This window comes from Rhinopithecus roxellana, chromosome 21 (genome assembly GCF_007565055.1).
Source record: "Rhinopithecus roxellana isolate Shanxi Qingling chromosome 21, ASM756505v1, whole genome shotgun sequence".
Taxonomy (NCBI): Eukaryota; Metazoa; Chordata; class Mammalia; order Primates; family Cercopithecidae; genus Rhinopithecus; species Rhinopithecus roxellana.
This window is the reverse complement of record NC_044569.1, coordinates 16,626,859-16,642,627: the sequence shown is the minus strand read 5'-3', so window position 1 is coordinate 16,642,627 and position 15,769 is coordinate 16,626,859. Positions and strand designations below refer to the sequence as shown.

General features: G+C 38.0%; 1 protein-coding gene across 1 annotated transcript in view; it reads right to left on the bottom strand.

The window, feature by feature from the left end:
• Positions 1 to 15,769, bottom strand: part of GALNT1 (polypeptide N-acetylgalactosaminyltransferase 1) — a 59,115-nt gene that overhangs the window by 36,324 nt on the left and 7,022 nt on the right. Inside the window, exon 2 of the mRNA XM_030925900.1 lies at positions 13,529 to 13,703. Coding sequence (XP_030781760.1) covers positions 13,529 to 13,703 — 175 coding nt within the window. The remainder of the gene's footprint in view (positions 1 to 13,528; positions 13,704 to 15,769) is intronic.

Here is a 15,769-nt window from a genome sequence, read left to right as displayed (position 1 = left end):
TCCTCTTCTGAAGCTGCTGAATTAACTCTTCTTATTGAACACTCTACCCTAGGGCTGCCGGTTGGCAGTTGGAAGAAAAGGAAAAAGGAAGAGTAAAAAGATGACAAAGTAAGAGGGTTGAAAGAAGTCACCATAGGGGCCCCATCAGCCCTTGTCCTTTCTCTCTCCCAGGAGACAAGGAGCAACAAGTAGCTGTTCCCGTCCTTCGATATATTCCACTGCAGCCCCTCTCTCCCTCTTCACCACTCCCAAGACCCCTTTCACAGGATGGTCTCCATCTCCTACTACCAGTAACCTCCTCTCTACCCACAGCCTCATTTCCACTTCACTGCCCACTTCCTATGTTCACTCTAACAACCACAAGAAAGCCCACACAGCCTGCCACCCTGTCTGCAGCTCCCTCCTTCCAAGTCTAGACTAAAGAGGTGGGGCCCAAAAGACTAGGCTAGAGGGGAAAAGATGTGTCCTTAGCAGTCCTAATAATACTTCTGAAAATAGTTTCCCATCAAAACTCTGTTATAAATGGTGGCTACAATATTTATGTATTATAACTAGTACTAGTTTCAGGTACATCATAGCTGAGCAAGCTATATCTTGAATTCCTGATGCACAGACTCCTGGAATAAGACTCTGAAGTCAGGAATGGCCTATGTATGGGTAAAAGGGGGTCAGAAAAAGAGTTTCTTATATTATTTAGCTGAATCTTATTACGCCACATACAATCTCTTTTCCCAAGTGAATCCTACTTATTATTATCGTAGAATTGGGAAGCAGGAAACAGCCAAAGTGGCCACATAAGCTGCTACCTTACCAAAATAAAATAAAATAATAAAATCAAGTGATGCATGAAAGAGGTACAGTGTACAAATGGTACTGTTAGCCATGTCTATGGCTAGGAAACAGAAAGGAAGACAGAAAAATGTGGAGACAGCAGGTTCTGCAGAAGAGAAGTGATAACCCAAATTTACTATTTGTATAATATGTTTAAGAATAAAATTCTAAAACTGTATGGAAAGGAAGTAAGATTATAAGAGTATAAGAACACTAGAAAGAAACTGGACGGAAGAATCAGAGGGAGAAGCAATATTACAATCCAGAAAGACAGATGATAAAAATGAAATAATTTTTTTAAATCAAATGGTTAATCAGAGGCCATAACAAGTTCATAAAAGTTAATATTCTCTCAAAGCAAACGAGAAAACATAGAGAAAATATTAAACAACCACAATTAACTTCAGAACAGGTACAAAAGCACACAAACACACATCCCTAACCTGGAAGAGCCACAAGGTACCTGAGAAGAACCAAAGAGCCTTTTAGCATTCTAGCTAAGCTTTTCCAATCAAGAAACCACCTGTCCTTTTGTGTTTCAGGGTTTGAAGTGGGTAGGGGGACCGGTTCATAGAACACAGAGCTGAGGATGAGCAGAAAGGCCACAGGCCATGTTCAGGAAGCAGCTTTCTTCCACACTGGCCCAAGTGAGACTTTTATCCTCAGTTATGAAAACTAGCCACTGTAAGTTTATGCTAATTTTTTTTTTTTTTTTTTTTTGAGAGGGAGTCTCGCTCTGTCACCCAGGCTGGAGTGCAGTGGCGTGATCTCGGCTCACTGCAAGCTCCACCTCCCGGGTTCACGCCATTCTCCTGCCTCAGCCTCCTGAGTAGCTGGGACTATAGGCGCCTGCCACCACGCCCGGCTAATTTTTTGCATTTTTGGTACAGACAGGGTTTCACCGTGTTAGCCAGGATGGTCTCGATCTCCTGACCTCGTGATCCACCCGCCTCAGCCTCCCAAAGTGTTGGGATTACAGGCGTGAGCCACCGCGCCTGGCCAGTTTATGCTAATTTCTAAAAGTTACATACAGGTTTAACAGCAAGGTATAGGTTAGGAAGAAATGGAAGAGTCAAACTTTCTATTGAAATATATACATGCAAAAAGTTGACAAATCATAAGTGTACAGCTGAATGAATTTCCACAGTGAAAGCATCAAGCAGTCAGCACCCAGATGAAGAAACAGACGATTACCAATACCCCAGAGGATTCCTCTGTGCCCCTGTCCAAGGTAACCACTCTACAGGACTTCTAGTACTACTGATGAGTTTTGCCTGACTTTTTGAACATTACTTAAAGGGAGTAATATAAAGCAACAGTTCTCAAACTTTTTGACTTATAATCCCTTTACACACTTAGAAACTGAGGACCCCAAAGGGCTTTTGTTTATGTGGATTATGGCTATTAATGTTTACCATCTTATAAATTAAAACCATTTTTAAAGCGCAGGCATCCACAAACACATAATACATTAGCTCTTGGAGATGACTCATCATTGCCATGTAGTGTACCCATTATCAATGTATTGCCTCTTAGTTCGAAATACACCTTTTATTACCTGCACTGTAATAATGGAACTGGCCCCTATAAGCATTTCTCCTTTGCAGTCCGCATGATGCATACTTAAGCTCTGTAGGTAAAAGGTGCTGGAGGGACAATGCAGGAGGAAGATACTTCCCTCCCCGGTTCCAGTGTGCTTCCATTGGTTTTCCTCTCCCTCAAACTGTGCGGCTGCCAGTGGAATGTGGTGGATAACCAGGGCATTCACCCCGCTGAACTTCAACAGCACCCCCACAACAACAGACCACATATATGATGGTAGTCCCATATCATTATAATGGAGCTGAAAAATACCTATGGCCTAGTGTCATTGTGGCCACCATCAACATACTAGCATAATTACTTAATATGCAAAGTACATTTAGTAGAGCCTAAGTGTACAGTGTTGATAAAGTCTACAGCAGTGTATACAGTAAAGTCTTAGGCCTTCACATCCACTCAGCACTCACTCACCCAGAGCAAGTTCCACTTCTGCAAGCTCCATTCATGGTAAGTGCCCTATACACGTGTACCATTTTTCATCTTTTATACCGTATTTATACTATATCTTTTCTACGTTTACATACACAAACACTATTGTACTACACAATTGCCTACAGCATTCAGTACAGAAATATACTATGCAGGTTTACAGACTGGGAGTAATAGGCTATACTGTATAGCCTAGGTGTGTAGTAGGCTGTAGCATCTAGGTTTGTGTAAGTACACTCTATAATGTTTACACGATGACAAAATTGTCTAATGACCTATTTCTCAGAACATACTCCAGTCATTAAATAACACATAAGTGTACCTAACAATTCAGAAATACAGAGCTACAGAAGTCACTTGGAATTTACTATTACTAATATTTTTCAATTGTTATAGTCCTACTCTGGCTGGATGCAGTGGCTCACGTCTACAATCCCAGCACTTTGCAAGGCTGTGGCAGGAGGATCACTTGAGCCCAGGAGTTTGAGACCAGCCTGGGCAACAAAGTGAGACCCCATTTCTAAAAAAGTCCTACTCTATTTATCTTATCTCAGGGCACTGGCCTGAAAAGGTCCTGCTGACTTTTTATTAAGTTCTTGAAACTGCATTAAGAGGATTAAATATATTATCCCATGTATGCTTGTAAAAACCCTAAGACAGACTTATTACTCTCCAAATTTTACAGATGAGGAAACTGAGGCTTAAAGTAATAAAGTAGATTGTTCATGATAGCAGCTAGTAACAGAACTACAAGCTGAATCCACAACTTACGATAAAACTTGTACTGCTCATCAATCATCCATATATATGTCAAGAACTACAGTTTGAAAGAAAAGCGAAGAAAAGAATTTTCAAGAAATTTCCACACCAAGGTGACTATGCATGTATAATCCAATGCTCTCCTCCATGTCCCTTCAAGCTATGATTTTCAATGTATTCTTTTTCCCCCATTAAATTTCATCTGTCACTAGCATTTATCAATGACAACTCAATATTTCATAAAATGTCTGGCTACCTGCCAGGCAGTGTTTGGCAATGTTACAAAATTACTCCTCTGTATACTCTCATTCAGAGAAGATCAACTAAGATCTAACCATAAAAGTAAGGGCAAAGCACAGTGATTCAGAGCACATATTTTGACCCTGAGACCTAGGGTTCAAATTTCACTTGCGTCACTTACTAACTGTACTTTGGACAAATCATTTAATTTCCCTAAGTCCAAGTTTCCCCATTTGTAAACTGAGCACATTACTACTACTTTGCCCATCTGTTTGAATATGACAATGTGTATAATACTGGTATATAATAAAGCATTCAATAAATGCTATTAAAATTACTTTTTAAATATCTAAGACTAACTATATAGGATGGAATTGGCTTACTAGATGATTTGGAATCTGTCTTACACTTCCTTCCCTAAGATCACACATGAGAAAAGTTATTCAGGGACTGTTGGTTCTATTTAACTCTCCTGAACAGTGTAATAATGTCATTCTTCCCTCCAGTTTCCTTCAGGAAACGTGCCCTTAGAGACTGTACAAGGCAGTAGAAGTTATTGGCAGACAGGATGATCTGGACACAGCCAGCTACACACCAGTTAAGCCCATGTCTTAGAACATAAGCAAGGTTTCTCTGGATTCCAAAAGGTGGTGAAAAAGCTGCACTCCAGGGGCCATCCCACAGCATCATTCCTTCCACGTAGGGGAGCAGGAATGCAAAGCAGCTGACTACCTCTGTCCGGCACAGCTGAGGCTTAAGAAAATACTATCTAATACTTACCACTTGGCATTTCATTGTGAATCTGCTTTGGAAGTCAGGAAATGACTAGTAAAATAAAGAAAAAAAAGTGGAGATGGAAAAGTCCCTTTGGAGTCAGCTTCTCCTGAGAATCAAATAGGGACGTGGAGCTCACTCGCTGAACAGAGACCTGTTGAACAGAGGCCTTCTCTGTATCCTAGATTGCGGGAAGTGTGCAAAGCACTTTACAAATCCTCACAACCACCCTTGTAATTCTCCTTATCTTAGAGTTAAGGACCTGAGGTATAGAGAAGTCAGGCAACTTGTGCTAAACCACATAGCCAGTAAATGGCAGAGCCAGACCTGGACTTTGCCATTATCAAGATATAAATGAGAAATTTGCCTAGAGACAATTTGAAAAGCAACAGAGAAAAAATAAGAGTATAGATTGAGGAGCTCTAGTATATGCATATAAGTAGCTCCAAAAGAACAGACAGGAGGAAATAATGAAGCAGCAGTATTTGAGATTACAGCTAGGAATGTCCCACAATTGAAGAATAATATCAGTGCTCACATCAAAAGTATACTATGTGCACTGAACATGTAGACACATAAAGATAAATCTACACCTTCACAATTACAACATACGTAGGTCTTACTAAGAAAGGAAAAGTATACAGCTTCCAAACCAAGAGACAGAAAAACATGAATACTAAAACTTTACCAGTTGAAACTGTATCAATTAGAAAAGCAGGAAAAGAGGAAAAAAATGAAGAAGATACTAAACAGAAAGCAAGATTTATTAGGTCAAAGTTTATGAAACTGTCATTTTCATGGGTCAAAAGTGGTTGAATATCAGTTTCATATGGTTCAACCTAAAAGAAGTTCAAATATATCAAGTCATAATACATGTAGATCAAGTCATAATATACATAAAAGTCATCTATTAAAAACCAAAGATTAAATTTAAAACACAAAGTTCCAGCCTGGGCAACATGGTGAGACCCCCATCTCTACAAAACATTTAAAAAATTAGCCAAATGTAGTGGTATGTACCTGTAGTCCTTGTTACTCGAGAGGCTGAGGTGGGATGATTGTTTGAGCCCAGGAGGTTGAGGCTGCAGCCAGCTGTGACTGCGCCACCGCACTCCAGCCTGGGCAACAGAGCAAGACCCTGTTTCTCAAAAATATATACGCGTGTATATACATAGTGAGAGTCCATTCAATGGTAGGCTGCCTATGAACATGAGCACGAGAGAAGCAAAATATTAAATAAATAAATGGTAGGCTGTCGTTTAAAAGAAAAAAGTCCAGCCATCTAGTAGAAATACACCTAAAGCAAAGTCCTTTCCTACACCAAGATCACAAATATATTTTCTCCTATGTGAACTTTTAGGGCTTTGCTGGTTTGCCTTCACATTTATTTCAGGTAATACATATAAAATTGATTTTTCTGTATGGTGTGAGGTAAAGATGCAGTTTCAGTTTTGTCTTGAATTATATCAAGTTGGCCCAGCATCATTCATTTGTTCATTTTCTAGAAGATCATCCTTCTCCTACTGCCACATAGTGCCACCTTTGTCCTAAACCAAGTGTTCAAGTATGTATGGGACTGGTCATGAACTCGCTATTGTGTTCCACTCATCTGCTTGTCTATCCTTGCAACAATACCACATTATCTTAATTACTATAGTTTTCTAAGAAATCTTAATAGTTCTATAAGAATGTCTAGCTCTACCAGGTCTTTGCATTTCCAGTCACATTTGAGAATCAACTTGTCAAATTACACATGCAAACGTGGTTATGATTGGAACTGCATTAAAAGATGTGGAAAGAACCAACATCTTTATAGTATCAAGGAGTCTGACCCCATGAATGTGGGATAGTTCTCCATTTATTTAGGTATTTAATTTTTCTTTGCTTTAGAATTTACTCTGAAGAGCCTTTCTTGGATATTTGATATTTTCAGATTGCATTATAAGTATTATTTAAAATTGTTTTATTTCCTAGCTTTTGTAAGAAAACAACATATAGAAATGCAATTTATTTTTCTTTTTAATATTAACCTTAAAACCTTCAACCTTGCTGAATACACTTTTTTTTTTTTTTTTTTTTTTGAGACACAGTCTTACACTGTCACCGAGGCTGGAATGCAGTGTGGCATAATCATGGTTCACTGCAACCTCGAACTCCCGAGCTCAAAATATCCTTCTGCCTCAGCCTCCTGAGTAGCTGGTACTACAGGTATGAACTACTGTGTCCAGCTATTTATTTAATTTTTTTGTAGAGATGGGGTCTCATCATGTTGCTCAGGCTGGTCTTGAATTCCTAGACTCAAGCAATCTTCCTGCTTCAGGTGCCCAAAGTGCTAGGGTTACAGGTGTGAATCACCATGCCCAGTCTCTAAACACTTTTTGATTCTAATCCTCTAATTCTTTTGGATTTTTGTTATACACAATCATGTCAACTGCAAATAATAAAATTTTAATGAACTTCTTAAATTAATAAATTTTAATTCCTTTCTTCCAATCCTGGTAACAGTTACTTATTTTGCTCGCCTCCTTACACTGGTTAAGACCTCCAGTACGACACTGAACAGAAGTGGTGTTAACAGGCATCTGTGTCATGTTCCAGATCTCAAAGGGAAAGCTTTCAAAATTATCATTAAATATAGATATTTGCTGGGAGGGTTTTGTTTTTCCAGAAACATTTTGTCAGATTAAAGAAGTTCCCTTCTATTCCTAGTTTGCTAAGGGGTTTTATCGTGACAGTGACAAATTTTATCAAATGTTTTTCCTGTAGCTAACGAAATGATCACATAACTTACCACCTGTTTTCCTACAAATGTGGTGAATCTAAATGATTTTCAAATCCTAAACCAACTTCACATGCCTGGAATAAATCAATTGATTTTTAATGTATTATTTATATTGCTGGATTTCACTTGTAAATCTGCATCTATATCAAGATTACTGGTCTGTAATATTTCTTTGTTGTAATAACCTTGTTGGATTTTCATATCAAGATCATGCTGATTTAATGAAATAAGTTTGATATGTTGCTTCGTTTTCATTGGCAAAGCCATCTATGCCTGGATGTCTGTGTTTATGTCCGACTTTGTGAGTGTCTGTGTGTAACGATTTTTTTTTTCCTTTGAGATGGAGTCTTGCTCTGTCGCGCAGGCTGGAGTGCAGTGGCGTGACCTGGGCTCACTACAAGCTCCGCCTCCCGGAGTAAGTGGGACTACAGGCATGTGCCACCACGCCCGGCTAATTATTTGTAGTTTTAGTAGAGACTGGGTTTCACCATGTTAACCAGGATAGTCTTGATCTCCTGACCTCATGATCTGCCTGCCTCAGCCTCCCAAAGTGCTGGGATTACAGGTGTGAGCCACCATGCCCAGCCATGTGTAATGATTTTAAATAATTAATTTAATAGCTTATATTATTATTATAACACTTAATAGCTATAACTTAATACTTAATAGCTATAACACTTATATTTTCTACTTTTATCTGATGTCAGTTTTACTAAGTTATATTTTTCTAGGAACTAGTAATTTCATCTAAATTTTTAAAAATTGGGATGTTATTTATAATATTCACTTATAATCTTATCTTTATGTCATTGTGGTAAGAACACTTACCACGAGATCTAGGTTTTTAAGGGTACAATGCAGTATTGTTATCTACAGGCACAATACTGTATAGCAGATATCTAGTCCTTATTCATCTTGCATAACTGAAACACTAATCAGCATCTCCTCCTTTCTCCCCTGCCACGGGACCCTGGCAACTACCATTCTACACCCTGCCTCTATGAGTTTGACTATTTAAAAAACCTCATAAAATCTACGTATAATCTTTCAAATGTCTGCAAGATGTGCAGGGATGCTGTCTTTTTCATACCATTATTTGCTATATAGGAAGGCATTTTTTGATTTTATTATTTTATTGATTTTTTTCCAAAGAACTCTCAGCTTTGTTGAGCCTCTATACTTGATGTTTGTATTCTACTTTATAATTTCTCATCTTTGTGATATATTATCTTCTAAGGTCTGGATCTGTAATGACACCACCTTTCACTCCTTATATGGATTTGTGACTCTCCTTATTTTCTTGATTAGTCCATTTTAACATTTTTTTCCCATGAACTTTTGACTTTGCTGTTCCTCTACTGTACGTTTTTATTTCCTAAGTTTCCAGGCTTTAAGTTTCCACTCTTCCTTCTACTTATTCTCTTTAATTTGTTCCTTTTCTAATTTCTTAAGATGGTTAGTTCAGTAATTTTCCATCTTCTTTTCAAAAAGTCATATGCATTTAAAGGTACATATTATCACCTAAGCACGGAATTAGCTTCATTCCACAAGTTTTGATATGCAGCATTCATTCACACTATCAACTTTGATAACGTATTTTCTTCCTCAATGCACTTAATTCCTAGCTAACAGGAGCTACAAAAAGAGAAAATAGACAAATGAAACATGTAATGAACCTGTCCAATAACAATGCATATTATGGGCCAGATCTCACACCTTTAATACCACAAGCACACAATTTACTTGACTTTAAGGATATTGGTACAATATGCCTTTAGGTCTAACTACCAATTCACAGGACAGGGAACTGAAGAACATGTTCAATGACACCACAGTGATGCAGTCAGCAAAATGCAGGCTGAGAAAAGATGTGAGGTATTCTACCTGGATTCTTCAAATAATAAACTGTAAGGAAAAAAGATAGAGAAGGAACCTACAGACTTTAGAGACTTAAGAGAATATCCACCAGCTGCAATTTTGATCCTGACACCTACACTATAAAAAAAGAAATATGTATGTCATAACTAGGGAAGTTTGAATATTAACTATTTTATGATATGAAGGGATCATTGTTTATGTTATTTTAGGGGTGAAAATGGTATCATGATTTTTATTTTTCTTTTCTATAAGTCCTTATCTTTCAGAGCTACATACTGAAATATTTAGAAATGTTTTGTCTTTGCTTGGGGATGGAGAATATGCTTCTAATCTTACTTACCTGGTTGTTCACAAAAAGCCATAAACCACACAGGTGTCGACATAGGGCTGCTGCTGTGTCAGGGGCTTATCCCAGAACATATGATCACAGCAAGAGTAAAGACCAATGTGGAAGCCACAGCATATTTGATAACATAATATTGAAGGAGATACTTCATTTTACTTGCACCATGTTCTATTGCTCAAACAGACCAATCTTAGTGCAACATGGAGACTACAAAGAGATGTAAATACCAGGAGGCAAAGATTGTTGGGGGACATCTCAGAGGGTATAAGAATTCATAAGACAAAACTGTTAGGAATTGCTGAGGCTGAGTGGTGAATACATGAGGGTTCATTACATTATTATCTCTATTTTTGTATACATTTGAAATTTTCCATAATAAAGTCTTCTAAAACTTTTTTTTTTAAAAAGGGTATCAGTCCAGAGATGGAGGGAAGATATAAAAAGGCTACTCAGTGGTAGTAGTGACTCTGCGCTACCTCCTAGGCAGCCCAGTCCCACAGAGACCCAGCGGTTGGCCAGAAGGACTATGTACTGGCAGCTTTCACAAAAGTGGACTTTGTCGGGTCTAAGGAGTCTTGATCATCAAGTGTGAAACTTGGTGCATAAGCATTTGTATCACACCATTTCAACATTGTTCCTAATATCATAAAGCTGTTCAATGTCCAAAACCTGGTGACTTACAATGCACTTAAAAGGTATTCATTAATAAAAGTATCTTCAAAAACCACATAAAGACAAAAAGACATAAATGTTTAAGAAAATGTGTTGAGAATGGTGATATACTTAGGGGAGTTATTAAAATGACAAAAACAATTCTACCAGAAGCAATAATAGCTGAGGCTCTTGAACGAAGTGTAAGGTTGTTCATAATACAGGCATCATTTAAACTGTAGACTGTGGAGAGTCTACAGTTTTCTTCAACAATGTTTAAATTTTCAGGAAAGCAAACAGTTTGTGAAAAATCTTTACAAATTAAGCTTCTTCTGACGGATCTCCACTTAATCAACTTGCTGGATAAAGAGATACTCTTCATCTCCTTTGTTTAATTTTTACATGCACAGTATTCAACAGTTACCTTGTCATGACTTATTCATGGCTAAGCCATGTAGTAGTAAACTATGATTACTTTTGTTTTCTCTGAACAAGTTTTTTAAAGTTTTCCCTGAAGGTAATGCCCATTTAATTTTTTTTCTTACTATGGTTTTCTACGTATTTCAATCCCAAACTTCCCATCAATTGTCTAAATCTACTCTAGACATTCAGCCATATCAGGTGTAACTTCAATGGCATCTTCTTGAAGTCTCTTCTGCAATTTTCTCACTGGCTCCGTCTGGGCTGGTCGCTTCTGCCTGTGCAACTCTCACTCAGGCTGTCCCTTCATCATCTTCTGGTCATTCTCACCATTTCTCACACAAGCTGAATCTCCTGTTTTTTACATTCTATGTCTTTCTTGTCCTTGGTTTATTTAAAACTAAGGTTTTAAATGGTAGTGTCCTATCTCTAGTAACTTCCTGAGAATGGATGCTTGGCAGTTCAATGTCCTGAGATCTTCCATGTCCAAAAATATCCTTATTTAACCGGTGCACTTTATTGCAAGTTTGGCTGAATATAAAATTTTAGATTGGAAATTATTTTCCTTTAGAATTTTGCTCCTTTGTTTCTAGAGTTGTTGCTGAGAAGTTTGAAGGCATCCTGATTAATAACCCTTTGATCGTGACCTGCTTTCGCCTCTTAAGAAACCTGTAAAAGGTCTTTTTTTTTTCCCCTTGGGAGTTGAAATCCTCAGTGTTCTGAAAGTCACAATGTCTTGGAGTGCAGTCTATCTTCATCTATTGTTACAAAAAGTTGGTGGGCTCCTCCAATTTGAAAATTTGTGCAATTCAGTTATGGAAAATTTTGTGGATAAATTTTCTCTTCCCTATTTTTAAAATTCTTTTTGAGACTCCTATTATTAAAATATTGGATTTCCTGATTGTCATTTCAATGTTCATATAATTTTACTGTTGTCCATCTCTTTGTTGCATTTTTATTTTCATTTTTTTATTTTCAAAAGCTCTTTCTGGTTCTCTCAGTGTATCTTTTGAATAGTATCCTATTCTTATTTTATGGTTGTAATATATTCTCTATTTTGTTGAGGTTATTAGTTATTTCTCTGAATGTGTTCTACCTTAATAGTTTTTCTTCCCTCAAAGTTGCTTTTTTCTGTTTGTTGAGGGCTTCCTGAGATGTCTAGTACTCCTTGCTTATCTATTTGTTACTAAGAACGCAAGACCAAGAGGCTGAATATGAGGCCTAAACACATGAGTAGGACTCACTGACTATGCGTTTCCATAAGGGTGATCAGGCTGTGCCATTAAGTTGGAAACTTTCCCAAGTCAATCAGCACTAAAATGCAATTTCTTGGAAATTCAGAACATACTTTTCATTCACATACTCTCAGGACCACACTAGGTACTTACCCTTCTCTCTAGGGCTATCCAATTCTGATGAGAAAGATCTTTCAGTCTCTTCCCTGGAGGAGGCAAGCTTGGCTGCCAGCATCAATGGGAGCAAGGAGTGCAGGGGGCCTCAGCACAGAATGTGTATGTTCACTTACTCTACCTATTCTCTGTAGTTTGCTTGCTTTTAACTGGGCCTATTGTACTCTAGTACCTTGTATTATTACCTTCTTCCTATGGCGCAAGTAGACATCTAATTTGCATATTGCTGATAGGAGTGTAAATTGGTATAAACATTTTGGGAAAATGTTTGGTAACACATGCTAATGCTATATAAATGCATAATCTATTCCTTTCTCTAGTATATAGCAAACAGTAACAGGCACTTAAGTCCTCCAAAAGACATGAACAAGAATGTCACACAGTTTTATTTATAGTGGTCAAAAAGTAGAAATAATCCAAAGGTCTATCAATGTATAAATAAACGATGGCATATTCATATTACAAATCACTATACTATAGGAGAAAAGAATAAACTTCTGATGTATGCAACAATATGGATCTTAAAGGCAAAAAAATGGTGTGGATCCATTATAAAAAGTTCAAAAAGAGACAAAACTAATCTATGTTTAGAGAGGTCAATATAATGGCTGCCTCTGGGGATGGAAGTACTGACTACAAAAAACACAAGGAGACTTTCAAGGGTGATGGGATCATTCTTTTTTTTTTTTTTTTTTTTTTTTTTTTGAGACGGAGTCTCGCTCTGTTGCCCAGGCTGGAGTGCAGTGGCGCAATCTCGGCTCACTGCAAGCTCCATCTCCCGGGTTCCCGCCATTCTCCTGCCTCAGCCTCCCGAGTAGCTGGGACTACAGGCGCCCGCCACCACGCCCGGCTAGTTTTTTCTTTTTGTATTTTTAGTAGAGACGGGGTTTCACCGTGTTAGCCAGGATGGTCTCGATCTCCTGACCTCGTGATCCGCCCGTCTCGGCCTCCCAAAGTGCTGGGATTACAGGCTTGAGCCACCGCGCCCGGCCGGTGATGGGATCATTCTATGTCTTGATTTGGCTGATGGTTACATAGGTGCATACATAGCAAAAATTCAGCAAACTGTACACTTATGACTGTGTATTTCACTGTTTCAAGTTACATACAACTTAAATCTTTTGTAAAAAGTTGAGTATGTATTTTGGTAATAATAAAGTTTAAAATCCCCTACTAATCCATTAAGATAAAGAATTATCTTCCAATGCCTGAAATACATAGTGCTAATAATCAGTAGAAGCTTGAGATATTATTTCTATCAGCATTTAATTATTTTCTAAGTGGAGTAAGTAGTAACATAGTGATATAACATTTGCCTTAAGAACAATCAGCACTCAAGTGCAATTTACTGAAAATTCAGAACATACTTTTCATTCACATACTATCAGGACCACAATAGGTACTTACCCTTCTAACCTAACATCTGGTAAAGATCTGTTGAGTGCAATCATCTCACTTGCCATTAAATTGAACTGATTGATTTTAAACATCTCTTTCATCTTTTCTTGATCCTCTTTAGGAATGACGACTGGTTTCCCCATTTCTCCAGGACCTTCATGAGGCTTTTGTACTGGCTCTAGAACTAAGAATAGGAGGAAACTTAACAAACATTAATTTCATAGCAATTGATTGATTAATGATTCTATTTAATAACATTTGTGTTTGAACTGTGCCCTCAACAACCAGACCCCTTTCTGGGCCCACCCTCTCCCAGGGTGTCAACCCTTCCAAGGGGCTGTCTTGTCTTCTACCTCCACACCAGTGTCCTGATTCAAGACTTCCTCACCTTGCCTCACTCACCTGAGTCACTGCATGGTGTCGGCTCCCATCTCAAAAACTACTCCCACAATGACCTCCCTAAAGTGCAGCCTTCATTGTTATTCCTATGGCCTCCTAGAGTCCAACCTCTGTAATGTGGAATTGAACCTAATTTTCCAAACCTATCACCTGCTAGGCCTTCTTCTCCCACCCCCACAGTACTTCATCTTCTGGTCAAACAGCCACCCACTGCCTTCCTTCCAATGTGCCTCACATTCTCCTGCTTCCATGCCTTTGCTCACATCCCCTTCCCGCTTCCATCGCTGCAACACCAAATTCCTATTTGCCTTCCCATGCCCAACTAAAATGGCTTCTCTTGCCTGTAGCTTTTCTGAATCTCTCTACAGTGGTTATTTACTACTTTTGACTATCACGTTATTTCATCCAGGGTTCTTATGTCTCTAACCAATTACTATCTCTCATTATAATGATTGTCAAACCTGTCTCATGTACCCCTCCCATTAGAACAAGTATTCTCATCAAAAGTAATGTTATCTCTTGATATAGACATAAAAAGAGCAATGTGCCTGATGAGCACTTCCCAAGCTTTGTTCCTGATTATATGCTTTTAAGATGTTAATAAATATCCAAGAAAAACAGGTTCTGGGATACATTAAATTTGGAAGGTGCTATGTTAGACTTCTCATCTAAAAGGGATGGCTAAAGAATGGGGTGGGGCCAAAAACGGGATGAAAATACATTTTATGCATTACTTATTTTAAAATCTAAAGTTTTATTCTCTTGTAGAATGTTTTTTAGGCATCCTCAAAACATTTCTAAACAAAAATAGTGGCATCAAGGTGCAGAAAAGCCATCTCTCTTCAGTCAGGCTTCATCTGTGCAAGAACAGGACTCACTGGTAAAGTTGACTTTAGGGTGATTGTTTCGGCCAGTGGTACAAAGCCACCAACCAATACCAGAGCTGCAGGATGTGAAACTATTCATTGTGTCCTCAACCACGTCCAGAATTTAAAAACAGACTTCAGAGAATGATGATGAAAAAAGTGTGCATTAGTGTTCCCCTGTTCTCAGGATAAACTGTGTTTTTATGAGGAACAAATCACTTTAAAAATTTTAGGAAACTCAAGTAAAAACAAGTTTTTAAAAACAAGTTTTTAAAAACAAGTCCTGCCTAATATTTGCCCAGTAAGTAAGCTCCTTAAATATAATGGTTGGTAGAATTTTAAAAAATTCTCAATGACAAAAATCATCAACAAGTAGCAAAAACTATAATACAAGTACAGAAATGTAATGCTCCATATAAAATAAGCCTTTAAAGCTTTAAAAATCATAAATTGTAAAACTCGTATAGTCATTTCTGCTTGCAGTCTCCTCTGAAAGTAAAGAACAACCAACAGATTTTGGGACTGGTATATCAGGGGTCAAAAGGAACCAGCAGAGGTCTGAAGGTGACAAAGATCTTTCGTGGATGGCACAGAAAACATAAAGAGTAGGTGGGAGACATCTAGTGGCCCTGATTATAAATATGCTTCTGTTGCCCATGCCCTATTTTAGTATAAAATAATGCTTTACAGAAAAATGAAAATAGAAACGTTTTCAAGCTGCTCAATTTTTAAATGAAGAGTATTAACGTATACATATACCATCTGTGTTTTTGCTAGGGGGAAAAAGATCCTCAACCTGATTAAGCCTCTAGACCTAATTCACAGGATATATGCGAGGCAAAGGCACATGGCATGCACCATTAAAGGGATGCAAATCCAGACTGCAGGAAACTGGAAATGAGAAATACCTCAATTTCTTCTTCAACAACAAAACAGGTCGGAGGGAGACAAAGAGAATGAGGTATCCATGCCACAAAACTAGCCA